This window comes from Athene cunicularia (assembly GCF_003259725.1).
Source record: "Athene cunicularia isolate RWA chromosome 2 unlocalized genomic scaffold, athCun1 chr2_part1, whole genome shotgun sequence".
NCBI lineage: Eukaryota > Metazoa > Chordata > Aves > Strigiformes > Strigidae > Athene > Athene cunicularia.
In genome coordinates this window covers 119,690,885-119,711,559 of record NW_020799095.1, presented here as the reverse complement: position 1 = coordinate 119,711,559, position 20,675 = coordinate 119,690,885, and the positions used below count along the sequence as shown (strand labels likewise).

The 20,675-nt window shown below is 38.1% G+C and overlaps 1 protein-coding gene across 3 annotated transcripts in view; it reads left to right on the top strand.

Annotated features, from left to right (window-relative positions):
* Window positions 1–994: 994 nt before the first annotated feature.
* Window positions 995–20,675, top strand: part of STAU2 (staufen double-stranded RNA binding protein 2) — a 168,575-nt gene continuing 148,894 nt past the window's right edge. The window contains exons 1-3 of one of the 3 annotated variants that reach the window (XM_026843697.1): window positions 995–1,366; window positions 16,209–16,416; window positions 17,482–17,612. In XM_026843697.1, coding sequence (XP_026699498.1) covers window positions 16,218–16,416; window positions 17,482–17,612 — 330 coding nt within the window. In that variant the 5' untranslated portion in view covers window positions 995–1,366; window positions 16,209–16,217. Of the gene's footprint in view, window positions 1,367–13,966; window positions 14,111–16,208; window positions 16,417–17,481; window positions 17,613–20,675 lie in introns of those variants that run through there. The other 2 variants (XM_026843699.1, XM_026843698.1) reach the window with 2 other exon arrangements.

The following is a 20,675-nucleotide window of genomic DNA, read 5'->3' as shown; positions in this document are numbered from 1 at the left end:
ATTAGTGCTCTGTTAGTATGAATAAAAGCTTGCCATCACCTAGGTACTTGTAATACAGCCCTGCCACTGTCATTACATGCATTTGGTGTGTAGATTGTCTACAATATACAAGTTTACTACCAAAATTCACCTGGCCTATTAGTGTGTCTATACCATGAGTTCTTGGACATTGTCAGGCTACATCTTTCTCTTTTTTGCTCAGTTTTCGTATTGATCCACTACTTGGTTTCAAGTCATGATTTAAAAAAATAAAAATATCTAATGGAATAATGAGGAAATAGGAACTCCGGATTAATTCTGATCCTGACTCTATCTGTGTTTTTTTAATTTACATTTGCCACATCTAATGTTCTAACTCCAATAGCTATCATTAAAATCCAGGTGCCTAATGAAAAAGATCTAAGAACCTTTCCCCTCAAAAAAAATCTGGTTTTGTTTCTAAGCATACTGCAGTCTTGCAAATCAGGTAGGAAAGCCATTGCTTCAAGTTTTGATGCTTCTACCTGGCTTTGTTGTGAATTTGAAAATTCTGTGTTTGTCTTGGCAAATAATTACTTGAGCCAATCACGAAAGCAGATTTTTAGGTGGATTGTGGATTAAACTTGGAAGCCTATTTTTAAAAATGAATAAACTTTTGATTACTTTGAGATAAAGAATTTGATACCTTTTTAGTGCTAAAGGTGGCCAGAAGTTAGTTTCTTTGATTTCCCCACCCCCTGTAACTCTACTATTCATTTCTAATTTAAAGGAAGGCTTCAAGAAAGTATTTCACCTTTAATCTCACTTTTGCATATCCCCAAATCTGACGGCGGGGTGCTTGACGTTTTATATTATTTCTGCCCCGCTTTGCCTTCTGTAGAGGACATGCAAAAACCTGAAAGATGGCAACAGGATGAATATTTCATGAGGGAAACACCCTAGGACTGGTGTTAGTTGGAAGGGCACGCGAAGAGGGCTGTCCAAAAAAAAAAAAAAAAAAAAAAAAGTCGAGGTGGGGGTGGGACCCGGGGAGACGCTGCTATTAAATGGCCTAGCCCAGGCCGCTCAGGCGGCCTTTTCCTGGTGTTCAGGTCTCTCTGGTGGGAGAAAGTTCATCTCGATCGCAGCCAGGCCTGGAAGTCCCCGCCGTGCCCTCCTGGGGAAGCGTGGGCTGCTCGGGGTCGCGCTGGGAGGGCGCATCCCGTAGCAGAGCTGTTTGCCTTGTAGTGCTCAGGGTCCCACCCGCCATGCCAGTGATACCCAAGTGAAAAATTTCCCCACAGTGCATCTGCCCGGTGTTGCCTTACGGCCAGCAAGCTGTTTCTGTGGATACCAAGACGTAAGCTGCTCAGGCCGTGCTTGGAATGCTCCCTGTGCAACTATCATGGTACTAAAAAAAAAGTTTATGTTATATAAAGGAGTAGATGAAGTGTTGCCGTTGTAGCTCCTCTCTTTGCATGAAATGCTGTCTTGAACAGCATTGAGGAACATGCATGAATAACCACGATGTTCCAAGAAACAAGCAAGACTGATTGCTTAGGTGTAGTTGCATGGTGCTTCTGTTAAGTGAGTGAGCCTACGTTGCTGTATCTCACTAACATTACTGGGGGTATCAGGCTGCACAGGGGTAAGGTCTTCCTGAGCTGTGTGGCAATTCCAGGTCAGCAGTCTACACCAGTGTAGTAATACTAATGTGTTTAAGCCGTTTGCTAAATACAGGGAGGTTCTGTACAGGCTTTGTTGTGATATTGCTGCCTATATAAACAGTGCCAGGCTGACAGATTTCTGAATGAAATCTGTTTTCTAGAAAGCCAGCAGCACTGTAAGATTTCCAGTACTGATTTCCAGCCACTGAGCCTTAGCTTTGCCCTACTAAAACTCCTGGAGAGAGAGATTTCTGCTCTTGCCTGTCTTTGCTAAGGTGCCTATCACTGACAACAAGAACAGGATTGAGACCACATGCTTGTTTGTATTTTTTGAGGGGAAGGGGAAATTCAGATTTTTTGCTTTGTGAAGAGTTTTTCAGCAGTATTGCTCCACTTTAGCGGAGTTCAGGCTGTAGTGTGGAGGCCAAAGTCTTTATATATATCTTGTTCCCAGTTTAAGCTACCTCATCCCCCAAGAATTATGTCAACATAATAATAAATTTGAATAATCTCACATCTTGAATTATTAAAGTAGATAGTAAAGGAACTTCCTTATTTTACTTGCAGGCGAACCTCATCAGAGGTGTTTTAATGACTTGACCAAGTTTAAATAAGCACTAAGCTTAATCAGCCCCTTCCTTGGGGGCACATATCAGGCTTGATTTTTCCTGCACAGGTTTATAAACATAACTCCATTGTAATCCTGATTTACATTGGTGTGGATGTGGGAAGTGAATAAAATACTATGAATTTTATTTGTAAAGTGTCATGAAACATGACCTTGGGAAGGTTAGGCAACAGGCTGTAGTGAAGCAGATCGTCTGATTCCAAGACTGCTTCTCCAACCATTAGGAAAGCTGCACCTGTCATGCTCTATCTAGACAGTTTGTTCTGACCTGCCTGAAATATGTGGTTATTGATTTGTCAGTCTTTGAAAAGACTGGAAAAAACTCTCATCAATTATGTCTAGTCCTTCAGCCCAAAATATATCTACTTATACCACTGGAGGGTGGGCCTTATAAAGTGTGCAGGTTTTAGTGCCAATATTTTCTAGTGTATACTTCATAAATACATGCATACACATGCACAGATTTTCTCCCATTGGGGAGTCAAGTATCTGCTTCCTCATATGGGTCACACTGATGTGATGGGGAAGGATGTAACTCTGCATGTTCTCAGGATAACAGTAACAGTTGTAACTTCTGTTAATAAGCCACCAAAGCTTCACTTTTCTTTCCCTGCTTATATTGATTTCCTATCAGCAAGAGCAAGATCTATAAGATAAGAATTGGTTAGGCCTGTCTTTTGCCAGAGCCGGTTATTTTGCATTTCTAATCTTCAGGTCATGCAGAGCCTGTGTTTTTCACAATAGCTCTTGAGTTTTCTCTCTTTCTGAAAAAGAGGAAGAGAAACAAAGGCTGAGGATGGCTCTCTTAAAGTTGTTGTGTGTACTGATGTCAAGATCCATGTGGGAAACTAGGAATCTGTGTTACCCCTTTCTGCCTTCACACTTCTCAGCCATTCCTATTGCTGGTTTCACCACGTTAACGCTTGCAAATACACCCATGTAATGGTCTGTGCTTCCAGAGGCTCTGCCAGTGACTAACCCCACCACCCCTCCTTCGTTTGCTTGCTCTTTGCTGAGGGCTACCGGATACGTGGTCTCTGAAACCAGCAGGTCAAAAGAATAAGGCAGGGGTTTCCATTAGGTTGAGAGACATATAAAGCACAAGGCTGGAGTCTTGTGAAGGCAGATCAGGGAACAGGGCTGACAGTTTTTCTCAGAGAGGAGAGCATATATGGCACGAGGTGGGCAATAGAGTTGGTGGGAGCACATGGCAAACTCTGCAAAGAGAGGAAATGGAACCTGTGTATAACTCTCTCTCTCTCTCAAGTGAAGGGCTCTTCATTTAGGGGGTATGCTCATTGTCAGCGACCAGTCATGATCAGCATTATCCAAAGTATGTTTGCATTAAGAGATCAAGAGTTGGGTAAAAATCTGAGAGATGTCTTGTCAGGCGTTGTTCTGGAAACTATTTAGAATAAAAAAATTGCTTGTCACAACTCCTAATCTAAAAATGAATTTTGAAAAACCATCTGTGGTAGTGTAATACTAAAGTCACATGCATGTCTATAGCTGCTAAAGTTTGTTCATACTTCATCTCAACAGCAACTGTTTTGTGTTTTGGGGTTTTTTGTTTGTTTGTTTGTTTTATTTTAAAGCTGGTAGTATTTGGAAAGTTTCCCAGTAGTGAAATCTATACTCCAGGGTCACAGTATGCTTACCTGTGTTGTACCACATCTTTTCTTTTGCTTTAGTTAAGTTTGCTTCTGTACAGTACATCACTAGTATGTTACAAATTTATTGATACTTAACCAAATAAAATCAACTTATGATTTTTTTCCTAATAAATAACACCTCTTTTTGAATATTAAATTATTTAATTTTGTGACTCCAGTATATTTCTGTATCCTCACAATCTTCTAATTTAGTCACCATTAGAATAATTAGGGCAGGCGCTCTTTTTAGACTAATTAGAAATCTATGTTTGAGCACAGATTCTTGTTGGTGTGGGAGGAGTACCCGGTGATAGCCAGTGGCTAAGTATTACGGTGAGTATGGGTTAACCTGCTATCCTTAGTTTCTGGGAAAAGATGGCTTGCTAAGATGTTTTTCATAGTATCACGCACTTAAAGGGTATGCTTACAGTCTCATCTTCTCCTGAAAACTTGTGAAGGATTGTACCAGCAGTGGTCACACTTCCAGTTTTGCCTCTCGCCAGCTTTGAGAAGGCTGTTTGCTCGAGGCTGAAGGAAACATTTTTGAGTGTAGGAGACCAGATTTTCTGGGGAATTTTCTTGCAATGGAAATGGTCACCTACTGGAACAAGAAAAGTTCTTGAAGAGTCAGGGAACCTAATTTTTATTGCTATTCTTAGTTTCTGCTTTTTGGCAGCTGTTATGTATTTGTAGTTTCCAGTTTCTCATACAATAACCCCAGTTAAAAAAAGTAGTGTTATACGAATGTAGGACACTTAAGTAACACTAAATGTGCAGATTGATATCAGTAACTCAAGTTGTAACTGGCTGTAAGTGACAGGGAACTTCCATCTCACCCAGACTACACATCCATACAACTGATACATTTTGAAGAGTAGAAATCAAGACAAACTGTTGCCAAGGTGAAAGTGCAGTGTTGGGTCAATTTGTATCATATCCAGTTGTATTGATACAAATAACAAACTGAAATTGTAACAAAGTGTGTAGGAGCTTTGACTTTGTTAGACAAGATAAAAACCTGTAAAATTTCCAGTTAAGAAGTAATGTGTTCTCTTCTTGTCCCCCCCTTTCTGGGCCTTCTGTCCTGGACACTAGGTTGCAGGGCTTTTTCCTTTCCACTGTTCTAGACTGTGGAAAACGTTTTCTCTGCTTTTCGTTCCAGTCTTGTGTATCTGATAGTACTTAAACCTGCCTGCTTTGAACTGTGTTCCCTCTGTGGTGGCAAGGTCCCTCGCATGGACATTGCTAGTGGATATTTTGCTTAAGAGTGTACACCCAAGAGACATTTCTTTTGTACCTGTATAAGGCCTGGGAATCTTAATGAATGACATCTTGTTTGTTGGAGTCCAGTGTTAGTGGTCCGAGGTCACCACTGTCTACATATAATCTGTCCACTTCCTTAATTTTTGGACTCTTTGTTTTCACTATTGTGAAGCCATGCTTGTGCATCAATTTTGCAACAGTTCATGACCATGCCCCCAAACATAGCATCTCTGAACTGTTAATTTTCTCCAGTTGAAATCTTAGATTTTGTGCTTTTCTTCAGTCAGAGAACTAGGTATGCCCAGTCCAGTGCTCAGTAATTGTTTTGTGTTTATTCATTGACTGAGGGAGGAGGCTCTTTGAACTCACTGCAGAACTCCTCATCTGACAGGGTACTCTATGCCTAGGAGCAGAGGTCCCACTCTGTCCCCCAGTGAGCAGGGAGCTAGTGTTGTGAGCTGTATGTTGATCTTATGTCCAAGCATTACAAAACGTGTCTATGGGATAGCTGAGAGAAGCGGGAACTCCAGGAGTGATTTGTGAACAGGAGATGGCACTTTGACCCCAGCTGTGTCTGGGAGCTGCAGCTTCTTGGAAGCTGTATGAGTCTTCAAGGTGGGCATTCATCATTCTAGCTGTGGAATACTGTTCTTGTTTAAATATGGTAATAGAGAACAAAAAATTCACACAAACCAGAATTTTATCTACTTTCAACAATAGAGCACAACACCTGCCACTTTGTCCACTGAAACCACCTTCTCTGAGAATCCTGGAGCAGTTCATGATAGGGGAGTGATTACAGTATTAGGAGGGCTGGTCGCTGGAGCTGTAACTTTTTACAAAGAAAAAGGCATGTTTCTGCTGCTTCACTAGAAACGATATGAGAAGGCAGTCACAGGCAGTCAAGGAAAAACCAAGATAATTTTCTGAATTCCATTAATAATATGAAATTTCTGGTTAGGGAATGAACTTTCAGTCAGAAAGTAATTTTTTGCTTGCTTTAGAACAAAATAACAATTGGAGGGGTGTTTTACTCAGAATAAGAGTATTTTGTAATTTAAAATCAGTCAAAGCTTATTTGAGATCTTAGGACTATAACTACTAGTTGCTAGCACAAAGTGAAAAAAATACAACTTTTAGAAATATATATGAGAGAAATTTAAAAATATTAATTAAATAAGAAATTGGACTCTTGGAAGGAGCTCTGATTAGACTCTAGTATCACAAATAAAGAACCAATTATAGCTTTGAGGCAGACAGGTCTGTTAGCGACTGTGTCAAGTCTGAGTCATGTTTTTTTCATTTACTTAATCCCCTTCTGCACTTTTAAGCTGATGATCAATTGTTAAACTAGTGGTTTAGGCTCCCCTTCTTTTCCATTATTTTCCTTCATGAAAACACTTAGTAACTCATTTCTGTTTAACCTAAGGCAAATGTGGTTTACCTGCCCATCATCTGCAGTAAGATGTTATGATGACTGTTGTATATGGTGGCAACCAATAACTATTTCAGTATAACACTGAGTCTCAGTGGAATATTTAAATGGTTGCACTTAAATTACTTATCCCAGAAAGTAAAAAATTAAAAAAAAAAAAAATCCAGTAATCCATTCTGTATTTTTCTAATTTCAGCTTCTGTGTTCACAGTTTCTGGAGTCACTAAATTAATTAGTTTTCTCCTTGAACCTTTCTGTTATGTTTTGCATGGGTAGATTTTGAGGTAGCCCTGGAAATTCAGCTTAATTTGTGTCAGTGTTGCCTAGAGTCTTTCCTGATTGTTCTATTCTCCCTTCTCCAGGGACTCTGGGGCCAGGTGAGGTACTATTTTCAAAAATGTTGCAGATGTGACTATGTATCAGAAAGTGTCTGGGGAGATACAAGTTTTCAGTTTTCAAGAAGTCATAGGTAGTTTACAGTCATGGCAAGAATAGATCTAAAGAGTTACAATACTGGACAGCCAGCTTTTGTCCTTTGGATTAATGGTTGCTCCCCATTGCAGCAGAGGAATACAAAGAAGGATGTTATCCTTTAGTGTTGGGGAGTGTGTGTGATGTTCTGCCTCTAATCTGTAAGACTGTATAGGCATCTATAAGGTTGTTTTTTGTATATACCTCAAACAGTAATGGGGTTTGGATGTGGATGGCCTTCCACAAAGAGACTCTGATGGCCACCTTGCTGTTTCACAGAGGAGTTTCACATTTTCTACTCTGTAATAATTCATGGTATTCTCACTGGGTCAAACTGATGGCTGTGTCTGAACCAATGATCTGGCTGGATGGTTCAGAGTATTTTCTGGGCATAAAATTTGTGGTGACATGAGAACTGGGTTAGCTCATACTGGCTGTTGGAAATTTCCATGGCTTTTTTACAATCTCTGTTTTCTGGACAGCAACAGTAAATCAAGACTAACTTTCTGATGAGTCTATCTTTGTAAGGTAGCAAACATTTATATAAACCAGCCTGATTTTTCTCCCTTGGGCTTTGGGTTATAAACAGATTGAAAAGTGTGAGATGGACGACTGTCTCAGTTTCTGATGCAACAGATTGGCTTTCCTTATCATTTAGTTTTCTTCTGGTGTTGAAAACTTCGAGTTGATAATCTGATTGATCTCCCTTGTCATTTCAAGTGGGAGGTTTGTAGTTAAGCTCCTGAACTGCCCTGGTGCCAAGCAGCTGTCCCCATGAAGTGTTTGCTCTGATTGCAGACTGTCTTCTCTAAGGGATTTCTGAATGTTTGGGTTTTTTGTTTTGTTTCAGCTTTTGCTTCAGTGATCTTTGGTATCGGTGAGGTTGTTTTGTGGGAACAGCAATCCTTTTTCTCCATCATGGTTCAAAATGAATATTAATAAAGTTTCTCTACTTAGGAGCTCTGTTTTGTGTCTGCCTGTAGAGTTTCCACTTGAGACTTTGAGTGGCTGTCCGGTATACTCAGGACTTGGCTGTAGGTTCTCTGTTAGAAAAGAAAATTAGCCTTGTGTACAGACTGGGATCGTTCAGATTTGTTGTATGCAGTAAGATACGCCATGGCCTGAGGTGCTCCTTTCTCAGCTTTTTTATGTCAGCCTCACTGTTGCCAGGGAAGCAAGGGAAGGGTTGCATTCCTGCCTGTCAAACGCTCCACTTTCGGTTAAGTTTCTCTTGTTACAAGATTTTAGGCTTTTGCACATGCAGATATGCACAGTGCCCTAATCCCTGCATTTTACATCATTTCTTACAAAAAGACTCATTTTAGGCAAATATATTAGGTGGGGAACCTCTCTGCAAGGGAGCTTATTTGCTTCTGTGATTGTGTCTGTTAGTTTTCATAAGGTCCATGATTGCTTATTCATCGAAGACAGATTTGGCAGTAGACTTTGGATGGGCTTCAGTTGCCTGTTTTTTGGCATCTAGTGCCATCTGAGACACTAAGTTATCCTGTCTGGTCTTCAGCTGCCAGTCAGCTGCATGGGTTAGCTAATCCTAAATTAGAAGCTTACTTGTTGATCACTGAATAACTCCCTGGGTCCGCTGGCTGTATTGACTAGTGGCGTAATACATTTGTTTAAACACATATTGCCATTTCATTGCCATTTCATGTTGGGGTTTATCTGAACCTTCTGGTACATGCAGTGTCAGATGTGGCATGGGTCTTCTGAGAGAGGACTTATGCTTGTTGAAGCAGCAGTTGCTGGAGCACACAGGTATCTATATAGACGTGAAATCTTAGGACATATCAAATGGCACTGGTAAACCATGGGTGGACTACTGAATTACATACTGTATTTCCTTTGACTCCAGTGGGAGTTGAGACACCTTGTTTATATTTGGAAACCTAAATTATAGATGTCTTTAATCCTTAACTGAATCCTCATATCTTGCTGTACAACAGCACCATATGGTATGGGTAACTGTTCTGGTGTGAGATACACTGCGCATGTAGATGGCCTTGTAGATCACACACTTTTCTTATTAAATACTTGTCTTTTGCTATAGTAGTTTAAGCAATTTACTTGATCTAAAATATTTGCTTACTATATTTGCTCTGTGACACATATTGTGTATTTGAAGTTGTATGAATCTTACCTTGATTGCAGGATAAGCCTTTTGTGTTCTAGCCCTCTTGCTAATACATTTCAGTTAAATGGCAACAAAAATCCCCACCTTTGGCCATTTTGATTGAGAAAAATCTTAATTTTTAGTCTTTGATACTGTAATTAGTTACCTTATTTGTCTGGTTTGGTTTTGTTTGGAAAATTTCCTTTTCAAAATTACAAAAAGCTATTGTAAAGATAGTTGTTAGAGAAGATTGAATCAGTGACAGATGTAAATAATATGTAATTCCCAGTAACAGTAATCTGGTCATTGAGATTTAGACTCATATGCTTCATGTAGCATATTGGATCAACATAGTATTTATTGGACATTAGGGAACCAATATTGTTTCATGATGAAAGAAGTCTGTGAGGTGGAGCAGTTTCTGGCTCAGCCTTCTGTGTCTTAAGCCTTTTTTTTTTTTTTTTTTTTTTTTTTTTTTTTTTTTTTTTTTTTTGGTTTGTTTTAATGTGCTTGTCCTGTATAGTAATTCAAAAGCGAATTTAAGCTGACTGCTGTTTGAAGAAGTGGCTGAAAAGTATTGCAGGTGCAGATTTTTAATCTGTTCAATTTCCTACTTGATTTTTCTTTTTTTCAGAAATACCTTCCTGCCTCTCCTCAGAAAGCTTCTTACTGATCATATATAGGACACTGCAAAGGATATTCCTATGTGGATGATAATACCCTTACAAAACTTTTGTGTTTTCTGAAAGCGCAATGGGATTTAATGTTCTGACCTGGAGTTCACTGCAGCCGCCTGGCCTGCCTTGCCTTCCCAGGGGTTTATCTGCAATACTCCTCTGCTCCAGTCCAAGAGCACAGGAAGCTGTTTGTAAGGAACTGTAGTAGTTGGTCAGTCCTCAGGGACTGGGTTTAGTGCTGAGCAAGTAGGGGAACTTTCCTGTAAGCCTTGCAGCTCCTTGGATTTTGAGTATTAGTCCCTAATATTCTGTGTCATTTCGTTTTCCTTTCTGTGTGCATTTTTTTTCTCGTTGGTTGTAAATTATTTTATCAAAATAACCAAAATAAGAGAGTTAGTTATTTCCCTGGCCCTTACACTTCTGGAAAGTAAAATGCTTTTAAGGCCTAACTTAACTTGCTGTCATGTCTTACTTAGTTGTTAACTAGCTGGTGACTATGTCTAGATTTCCACTGAAATTAAGATTTAAAAAAAAAAAAAAAAAAAAAAAAAAAAAAAAAGAAAAAACCAAACAAAAACCCCAAAAACCAACCAAAACAAAACAAAAAAACCACCTCACAAAAAAACCCACCAAAAAACAGGCCACAGGTTTATGAAGATGAAGTCATTGGGGATGAGATTGTGGGTTTTGTGTGGAACAGTGTGAAGGAGCTGAACTTTAGTGTATGGTTTGACAGCAAAGCTAAGCTGATTAGCAGGAGTTGAAAGGGCTAATTCCTTGTACCCACTCCAGGTCAGGAGTTTATGGCCCTCTCTGTACAGACATGGACACTCCTCTCATCTTCCTCCTCACCCACATATGAGCTGGTTCAGTGAGGTAAACGGACAGAAAAGTAAATATTAGCTTTTTGCTGTAGGGGAGAGAGGACACAGGATTGTCCCCTGCTGTGATAGCAAGTCATTAGATCAGTTTGGCTGTTGACAAACCCACCCCTAGTAAGGGAAAAAGCAACAAACTGATGGAGGAGCAAATGGGGAGGAAAACCAGTGGGGACCAGCAGTAATATAGAATACATCTATATAGAGACCCTGTCCAATTTCATGCATAGTTTGTCAATTTTGCCTATTTAAAATGCATAAATAAGATAAATTATATTAGTAATTATAGATAGCCATCTGCTGACTGTTGCTTTAAGTCATGCTCTTGCTAAACTGCGACTGTGTGGCTCATTATTTGATTTTATAGAATGGACAAGATTGAATTAACAACTGCTCTGAAGGTAATGCAGAGCTGTGTGTTTTCTGTCATCCCCAAATAAGCTGCTAGATATAACACAGTAAAAAGAAATTACATAAACCTTAGGACTTCTGTAGTACTTTTTTCATTAATGTACATATATGTATAAATATTTACTGTAAATGTGAGAAATGGCACACAAGAAATACATTTTACCTTTTCACAGTTTTGTATACCTTTGTATAACTGAGTGAAGTAATACCAGGACACTGGAAGGAGAATAGGGAGTTTAATGGAATTTTAAGATTAAAACCAAAGCCAAACCCTCCTTAGTTAAGAAGCTGTTAATTCTGTTAGTGTTCTGTGACTTGGGACTTTTACAGAAGATTTGCATTAACAAGCTGCTGACCAAAGCAGGGGTTGGTCTGGAAAAAAAGCTTTGAGATGCTGCCTGCTTGGACACTGCCCCCAGTCTGTGGTAATGCTGTTCCTGTACCTTTCAGTGTTTTCATTAATGATGTGGATGAAACAGTACACTTATTATTTTTGTAGATGCTATAAAGCAGGCTTAGAGAAGACTGCAGACATTTTAGAACTAGAATTAGAATTCAGTGTGATTTTGAAAAATTGAAATAATTGTCTTTTTTGCTTGCTTTTCTTTTATAGCGTAATTCAAGGAAACAAAGAGCAAAGTCTCATTAGCTGCAGAACAGTCATATTCACAAACTGAGCATAGGTCAGAACTTGCTGGGTAGCAGTTCTGAAGAAAAGGACCTGGGATCATTAATGTGACACTGTTGTGAAAAATAGGCACCAATTAAAATGTATAAGCAGAAGTATTTGGTATGTGAGAAACAAGATACGTTAAGTAAGTCTTCTTACTCGGCAGTGGCTGGCCCTCAGTTGTTACCTTTGTAAAGCACTTTGCAAATACATAGTATGTGGTGTGTGCTACATACTTGTACACAGATTAGATTTGGTATGTTGGGTTGTATGACAGAGCAGTGTTAAAGTGTGGTAACACTGCATATATACATTTTCATTTTCTGTATAGATGAAGTCCAGTCTTCTGTTTTGACTCTTCAGGTCATTAGTTTCTCTGACTGCTGGTTTTTTATATGACAACTTGTATTTCAAGTCAAGTATTGCTTTTTCATTTTTTCCACATTGTGAAAGAGCATTTGACTTGGAAGTTTACTGTTTATCTTTTCCACCTTCTGTGCTGTCTTATCTCCTTTGTCTTTATTCAATTAGTGTGATGTATTCTAAGAATCATTTCACCTGAGCGTTTAATTCCTATCTTATGTAATAAAATCTAAGGATATAGCCATTCATGTTTCAGAAAAGTACAAGAAGTTCTAATCATCAGAAAAAATGTAAGTAGTTTATGTTGTGTGGTGCTTTTTAGCATGGCAGAAGTGTACTCACAGTTGTTAAAAATATTCTGTATCTCTGAATATAACCAAATTAGTTGTGTTTCCCAGCTTACAAGAAAAATTAATGGAATATTTGATAGCAATATTTTAATTTCAAAAGATGAGGCGGTTTTGTTGTTTTAATGTGAGTTTGTTTTGTTTTGGTTATTTTTAGCTACAGCGGAAAATTCACAGTTTAATGAGAGTTAATACAACTGTTTAATGAAACCTCTGTAACTGCCTGTGTACAAAGTGCTTTCAAAAGCAGAAGTGAAGTAAAACAAAGTTATAGTATTTTTACATCCCTTTAAATGCCTGCTGTAGCATTTCTAGTACAGCTGTGCAGGTTAGAGTAAAAGAGGGAAAACCATTGCAGGATTTCAGAAGGCACCATAATCTCTGGAATTTAATTTTATAAAAATGGCAACACTGCAACTTATGGACTTCAACTGTGTAGACATGTATGTGATTGAGACTGCAAGAAATATCATTGCTGCTGAGTCTCAGTGTGGCAGGTGGTGGCTCAATAAAGACACAAAGCTGGCAGTCCAGCTTTCTCAGAGAGATCCAAGCGTCTGTAACCACTGCCTAGCATCGAGGGAAACTCCTCTGCAGACACTTGGGTGTAGCAGTTTCCTAGTTGTGAGTTGAGTTAGCCACCTGAAATGAGGTGTGGGGGCTTTTCTAGTCATATTCATAATATCCTAAGTAAACTATCCCTTATGTATGTGCCAGATTTTTCAAAAATATCCACCTAGAAGATTTTAAAATATTTTGATTATGTAACTGCATTTCTTCTCTGACCAGCTTAGTGAAATCTCTTTCCCCCAACTCCTACATTTTGTTGTGTAGTAGCAAACCAGTTTGTGCTTGTGACTTGAACTTGAAGGCCCTGAAATGTTTTTGCTTCAACTGTTTATGAAATAGTACAACACTGTAAATGTAATGTAAAGATAGAAGTATATGTAGTACAACAATATAAAGAAAAGACGGAGCATATAGGTTTTATCCCCTTTTTTGTCATGACATCAAAGATTATTTGCTTGGTAGCGTGTAAATAATATGACAACACTATATTGAATATATTCTCTGTTGTCTGTCTCTATTAGTGGATTTTTAGAACTGATTACAAATTTATTATCTCCATATCTCACGTACTTAAGAGTTAGTCCTATAATTATATTTACCTCCTGGGCATCTTTGTTTATACAGATCAATTTACAAAATAGTTATAGTTTCTTGTAGGAGTTCTGCAGCTTTAGATATACAAGGAAACCCCAGTACCCAATGTTATGTTTTTATTCTGATTTCACAGTTTAATTTCCTATGTACTTTACTTGTAGGACAAAGAGTGTCTTTTTTCTCCTAAACTTTATCTTGTTCTTTTTTTGAGTCCCTTGATACTATTACCCAACTGATTTTTTTATCCTTAATAGGAAAGGATCAATCCTACAATTTCCTCCCTTTAGAACAGCAATACCATAGAACACATTATTTTATTTGGTTATTAGTAAGTTCTGCTTTCTTGAAAAGTGGAATAAACTTTAAAAATACTGAGCTGAAAGGATAATTCACAACTGGTAAGGCCCAAGAATAAGTGTTCAGTAGTATCTCATATAGTACTATATGAGTGATGGCTTTCTCATACACACATTTATAAGCTAATATGCTGTAAATACTCTAAGGAGTTTCTTAAACTTGAATTATTGTCATGATCTTTCATATTATGTTGGTATCATTTTAAAGATGTTTAATAAATATGGCCTGATTCTGCCATCATTGACTTTGATGTTTACAATTAAAGTTTTTGAATTCATTCTGATCTATAGTAATATATTTAAAATCAGAATTAAACACATAGTATACCAAAGAATTCTACAGTTATATACACTCTCAGTCTTTAAGTTAGGCCCTTCTTACACTGATGCTGTATTGTATGACATTTGCTATTAAGTGACAGTAGGATTTTTGCAGTCTGAATTTAGTCCATGTTTTTGAACACATGAAGTGTTTGAATATATCTCAGCTGTGACTGCATATGTATTTTTTAAATCTGTCACTGTTACCATTTTATTTACAATATTTATGAAAAGGACAAGTGATTGCATCAGTTTAATTTTTAATTTTTTTGCTTTTGCCTTTCCAGAGATTTATATCAGTTGTCTGTCTTTCCTCAGGAATAAAAACGGCATTCCAGTCTGAACCTCTTCTCCAAAGCACAGAGTCACAGCAGTAGGATTTATTATTTTCATTATACTAGTGCAACTGTGTAAAGTAGTTTCACTCTATGGTGTATTGAGTGATTTGGGATCTTAATCCAACAACACTGTCCCTCTGAGTAGAGATACTTGAATATTTTTTAATGGATTGGGGGAGGATGGAAGTGCTGATGCAATCAGAATTTTTATATAGTTGTACTTGTTTCAATAAGACTGTCTTTTTAGTTAGAAAGTTTTTCAGGTGTTGGATAGGTTTTTTGCTTAGGAAGAGATAGTTACCCCAGCAGAAGTAACAGATAGCTTAGTGGTGTGATGGAGGAGAGCTGGGCTCCTGTCCTTCTCTGCCTTAGCAAGAGGGACCAGAGCTGCAGTCAGAAGAGGTCTTAGGTCCATAGGCTTTTTGTTAGCTGTTACTAGTTTCATCTCTCTATCTGCTCTGTAAAGGTCATATCACGTGTACAAACCCTAAAAAAATACAGTCTATGTCCATGCTACTGAATAAATTACATCATCCTGTTTGCTCCTGACACCAAAAGGAGAAGCCCAAGATTTTTCCCTGGAGGACTGAGAATGGTTGCCTCCTTGCTTATTTGAGTGGACTACCTGAGGTGCCTGCTCACCTCTGAACTGCTCCAGTGTGTTTTTTGCAAGTTTTTTGTCAGTAGTCAGAATTTTGCCAAGGAGGGTACTCTCAGTGAATAGTATGAAGGAGCCGTGCCCTGACCCTGGTTTGTTGACAGGTGTAGACTTAGCCAGGTAACAGGTATTGGTAATAAACTAATTTGTGCAGATGGAAGGAGATAATTAGTGCCTGTCATATTCCAGGTAAATGCTTTAGGCACTGGATTAAAGGTGAGTTTAGGAAATCCTGGTACCTGTGCTGGTAATTTATACAAGAATTGAAGTGCTTCTTCACCCCTTGACTGAATAAGCAGCAGTTTTTCAGAACTTGCTGCTTTGGTGGTTGATTCTTTTCTTATTTTTTCTCTTTTCTAGTTTGGTAACAGGCAGAAAAAAAATAGGGAATTTTATCTTGTTGACTTATTTTGTATTTCATGTGCATTTTATGGGAAAAAGTATGGCAAAAGATTGCTATGGAAAGTTTGTTGCAAAGACATCCTCTCTTGGAGAAATTGTCAGGTGCTAATCTCATCCACAGATTAATTGTATGGATTTTTAATCTTGAATAATTGTTCTTCCTGCTGTCTTTCAGACAGGGTCACCCCACAGCTGTGCAACAGAACCTGGAGTCAGGGCATGTGGGTTCTGCTCTGGTGATTTTCTTTGGCTGTGAGCTTTGTGTTCATCAGTTTGAAATTAATGTGTGCAGAGGCATGACTTCTGTGGATAGTTTTGTGACCCAGATCCAGAAGCAGAAAAGAAGTGTTGTTAATATCACTACTGTTGTTAGAGATTCAAAATACAAAGTGCCCTGTTCATTATAATTTATTTATTTCAGTGATAGGCAATGGCACAAGTTAAGATGCAGACTACAGCAAACCTGTCTGGACCTACCATGACCCCTATGGTGCTACCCCTACCAGTTACAACTACAAATACACTGGGTCTGCCATCCTCAATGAATGGATCCATTTCTGAATCAGCTGCCAGTTGTAGCAGTCCTACTGCCAGCCTTGTGGATCCTGCGCCTTCTAGCAACTCACCAGGTAAGCTGGTCCAGGTATATATTTTTTGATATTCAAATTAATCTTTTTGATGACTTGTTACTTAAAAAAAAAAAAAAAAAAAAGCAGCTAAGTCTTAAAGAGGTTTAAAATAAAGAAAAAAATCCTGTAGCAAAATATTTTGGCTAAATAGACTGTTTACTGTTAAGTTTCTTTAACTGAGCTCAGACTTACAGTGAAGTGTTGACCAGTGATATAAAAGTTCAGAAAAGAACATGTCTATTTTGTCAAATTGGGAGCATATCTTTTATAGAGAAGTTTTAGTGGTGCAGGAACATCTCCAAGTGTATTTCTCTTCCCTAGAACAGAATGTCTTCAGGCTGCTTGGCAGTATTCAGTGTTTCCTTTGTAGCCTAATAAATGCTGTAGTTCCTATGCTGAACTGATTATAAAACCCAGAAATATTATCCTAAAAAATTAAGCAAGAAATGACAGTGTGTCTTAGGGATAAATATAAGTAAGTTGAAAATGAAGTAGGAGAAAGTTAAAAAATAATAAGGCAGTGTATGTGAAGTAAGTAGTCTAAGAAAAGCAGAACAAAGTCCTTAGAGGTGGAGAAAAGGTGTTCTTTGGGATTGCTCTGAGAGTGAATTCATTATTGTGAGAAAAGTCTAAAACTCTTGGAAGAAGCAAGAAACAAGTGGGGACCACAGTGTTTCATCTGCTGTATTTATTTTGCAACTGTTATGCTATCTACTTCTGCTTAAAGAAACCGTTCTGAAAGAGTAGTCAGTTCCTTGACAATAAACTTTGGTGACGTAGAAAATGTAGCATATGTATATGTCCTCCTACACTGTCATCATTTATAAAGACATTTTGGAAAGAAATACTTGTACATTTTTAAATAGCATGTAATCAAACCAGTTATTGTAAAATGCATATTCTCATATGATTAATATGTAAATGGTATTTAAACATTGTGTTTAGCATATGTGCAAAAATTTTTAGCCAAAGTCTTTTCTAAGCATGCTGCTGCTTTTGCAAAGCTTTGCGAAGTTGTGAAGAATACGTTTCTCCACAAAACCTTTACAGACTCTTTATTTACAGCTCCTCTCCAAGATAACATGGCAAACCCCAAAGAGAAAACTCCAATGTGTCTGGTAAATGAGTTAGCCCGTTTCAATAGAATTCAACCCCAGTATAAGCTTCTGAATGAAAGAGGGCCTGCTCATGCCAAGGTAAGGTCACAGTTCCAGGTGATGAGCCATACCATAAATGCTGAACAGATAATGTCATGGTCTGGATGAGTGCACTTGTCAAACACAGCCATGTTTCTAGTGTAAGGGGTTTCTTACTGTTCTTTTCTTTGCTTTTTTTTTTTTTTTTTTTTTTTTTTTTTTTTTTTATGCTTTCAGAAAGTATGTCTGTATTTCTGTTGAAGTCCTGTAGATTGTTTTGTGCTTTACTTGGACTTCCACCTTTGAATTTATATTTGTTGGTCTCTGTAAAGATCTTGTGAAGGTCTTTCCAGGGTATCACCACCCTTTCTTAATCATTTTGGAACATTTGCTTTTCAAGCTGCATGAATCCTTCTCCCCAGTTGGTGTGCCTCTGATAACTGCCTCTACATTTGTTCCATGGTAGTTGAGATGACACAAACTAGTTTTGTCATAATTTTTTACAGTGTTTATTGATATGATTCTGTGGTCATAAAGTCGATTGCATTGATACTGTATCTTTGGATCTTGCATTATTGGGCACAAATTTTATTACTGTTCTTTCCCTTAAATTCTGTGCAACTTTAAGATTTACACTGGTATTAAGACTCTTAATATGATTGTAACATTGAAGTTTCTAGTGAACTGACAGTTAATTGTGGTCAGTTCTCTTATCAATTTGGATATCCAGCTTCATTTCATAAGTACAAATTAGGATGCTTTCAGATGATGGGGAACACAGAAAGACATTCTCATGATAATAATATTCAGATGTAATTTTGCATTTCCTCCATAGTTAGGAGCAATCTCAGTGAGGACGAAAAAAGCCTGAAAAACTCTTGAGAGTGACAGTGGCATAATTAGTAGTCGCTTTGCACTCCGTATTTCTAGAGTGGCAAAACTGCATAGTGGAGTCACACTGCAGACCAGTAACAAGTTCAGCTAGCCGTGGGCTCTCTCTCTGCTGTGGTCCCTTGTTTCTCAGTTGCACGGTATGTTGTCAGCTAGCACAGAGTTGATGCAAATCACTAACCTTCTGGTCTGGCTGGTGTTCATGCAGCTTTTATGCTGCTGGAAATGATGTCAGCAGGTGCAGGGCTGCAAGGAATCAGCAAGCTTTTAGGGTCCCTCAGTGTGACTGGAAATTGATGTGCTTTCCCGCTTCCTGGAGGAGTTTAGCACCACAGGATACACTGGTTCATTGATTTGGGGTTGTGACATGTTAAATCTGTTGCACTTTCTGTAACTTTTTACTGTTGTGCTGTATTATTTATTTTGTTAGGTTTTGTCAGTTATCGTGAAATAAGAAGTGCTTTGGTAATACCAAAAGGTGTGGTTCTGATTGTTCATATTCCTCAGCAGTAAAGAGATTTGTTACATTACATTCATACTATACTTTAAATTTTAGCAGGTTAAGAAATAGTTCACATATATTTGTTATTAATTTTAAAGGAGCTAATATCATTGAAATGACTTGTGCCTGCATTAGCCGCATTTTTGAAAGCCAGATTTTCAATTGATTTCTTTATTTTTCAGTTTTTCAATTTACCTCTTACTATTTTTAATTACACAATAGTGGTCAAAAAAAATATACATGCTCTGTAGACTCAAGAGAATATTAAATCTGATTTTGACCTGTGCAGCAAATGAGAAAAACAAAGGAGGGAAGGTGATGAAGAACAAGGGTGATATTAATAAGATTATGCAAGCTTGTGTAGCTTTGACCTACGAAAAGCAGAGACATAGAAATTATTATGACTGTGTTAGCAGTTTAGTATAATGTCTGGCTAGTAATGCGATGATATACTTGATAGAATATGTGAAACGGAGCTGAGTTTGTCCTAGAAGGCATGACCTGAAGGATGTCATGCTGCTGCTGCTGTTTGCCATTTAAGGAGCATCTAATGTTGCTTTCCTCCTGCACATACTCTGTTCCTGTCCACTAGTGGTTTTTGTGATTTTCAGAGACACGCTCTACAAGACAGCTGTCTGTTGTGGCCACAAATGCTAGTAAATTTTTATATCCTTCTTTCTAGTTGTCTCTGGAAAGTAGGTTTTCACAATTGGGGTGAAAGGGGAAACTAGAAACAGTAAAAGGTGGGAGAGAAGTGGTGATTCTGGAGAAGTGGAGAGAAGTGCTGACAGTGCAGTTAGGGTTTGTAGGAGTCTGCCTCCCAGGTGGATTCTTCATCATAAGAAAAATCAGAAAATCTTGATTGGCATAAACGATATTTTTGAGCACGTCAGTCAAATTGATAATTTCTTCTGTGCTGTCAATGGCATCTCAGGAGACAAATTTAAAAGAAACATTGACAAAAGAAAGTGGATGGTGGAACAGAGAAGTGGGAAAGTGGTAAGGGACGCAGCACTTCAGCAGGCCTGGAAGGAGGGGAGAAAGTTCTACATGCAGAAAAAGGGAGGAGAAAAGAATTGCCAGAGCTATGGGAGATTGACCTTACAAACACAGCAGAGTGAAAACAAGCACAAAGCGTGGTGGCCTTTGCATATCTGCTCTCTGGCCATCAGGTAAATTAGGTTTGATGCAAGGAATACAAACCCTCAGAAAACTGGTGAGAAATGCCTCTCAATCCATAGCAGAACTGTCAGGTCAGATCTTGCAGAACTTTAGTATTTCATTGGCTGCTCCAGATTTTGGTTTTAGACAGTTTTATTCCTTTAATTAAATTCCCACCTACTATTGGGTGTGGTGTTTCACCGTAGCTTTTTTGTCAGATGGGCTAAGTGAGAAGGTTAGAGCTCTGGCTATAGAAATTTACTGAGCAAGCCCTTTATTATCTTGAGTTCCTGTTTATTACTCAAAGCACTAAGAGGAGAGTTGTAAGTAGATAAGTAGCCATTATTCATCATATTTTTATTGAAATTCAAGATTATTCTCCTCCTATAAAAATATTACATTGATACTTGCAAAATATAAAATATCCAAACTCCAGATCCAGAAATCAAATTTCAGTTCTTTTAGTAATAAGGATGTGTGTTTATAGATAATTTATATGAATATTTAGTTCTAATACCCATCTTAGCTTTCAGGTGGGAGTAGGGTTTGACCGAGTGCAAAATTAAGAG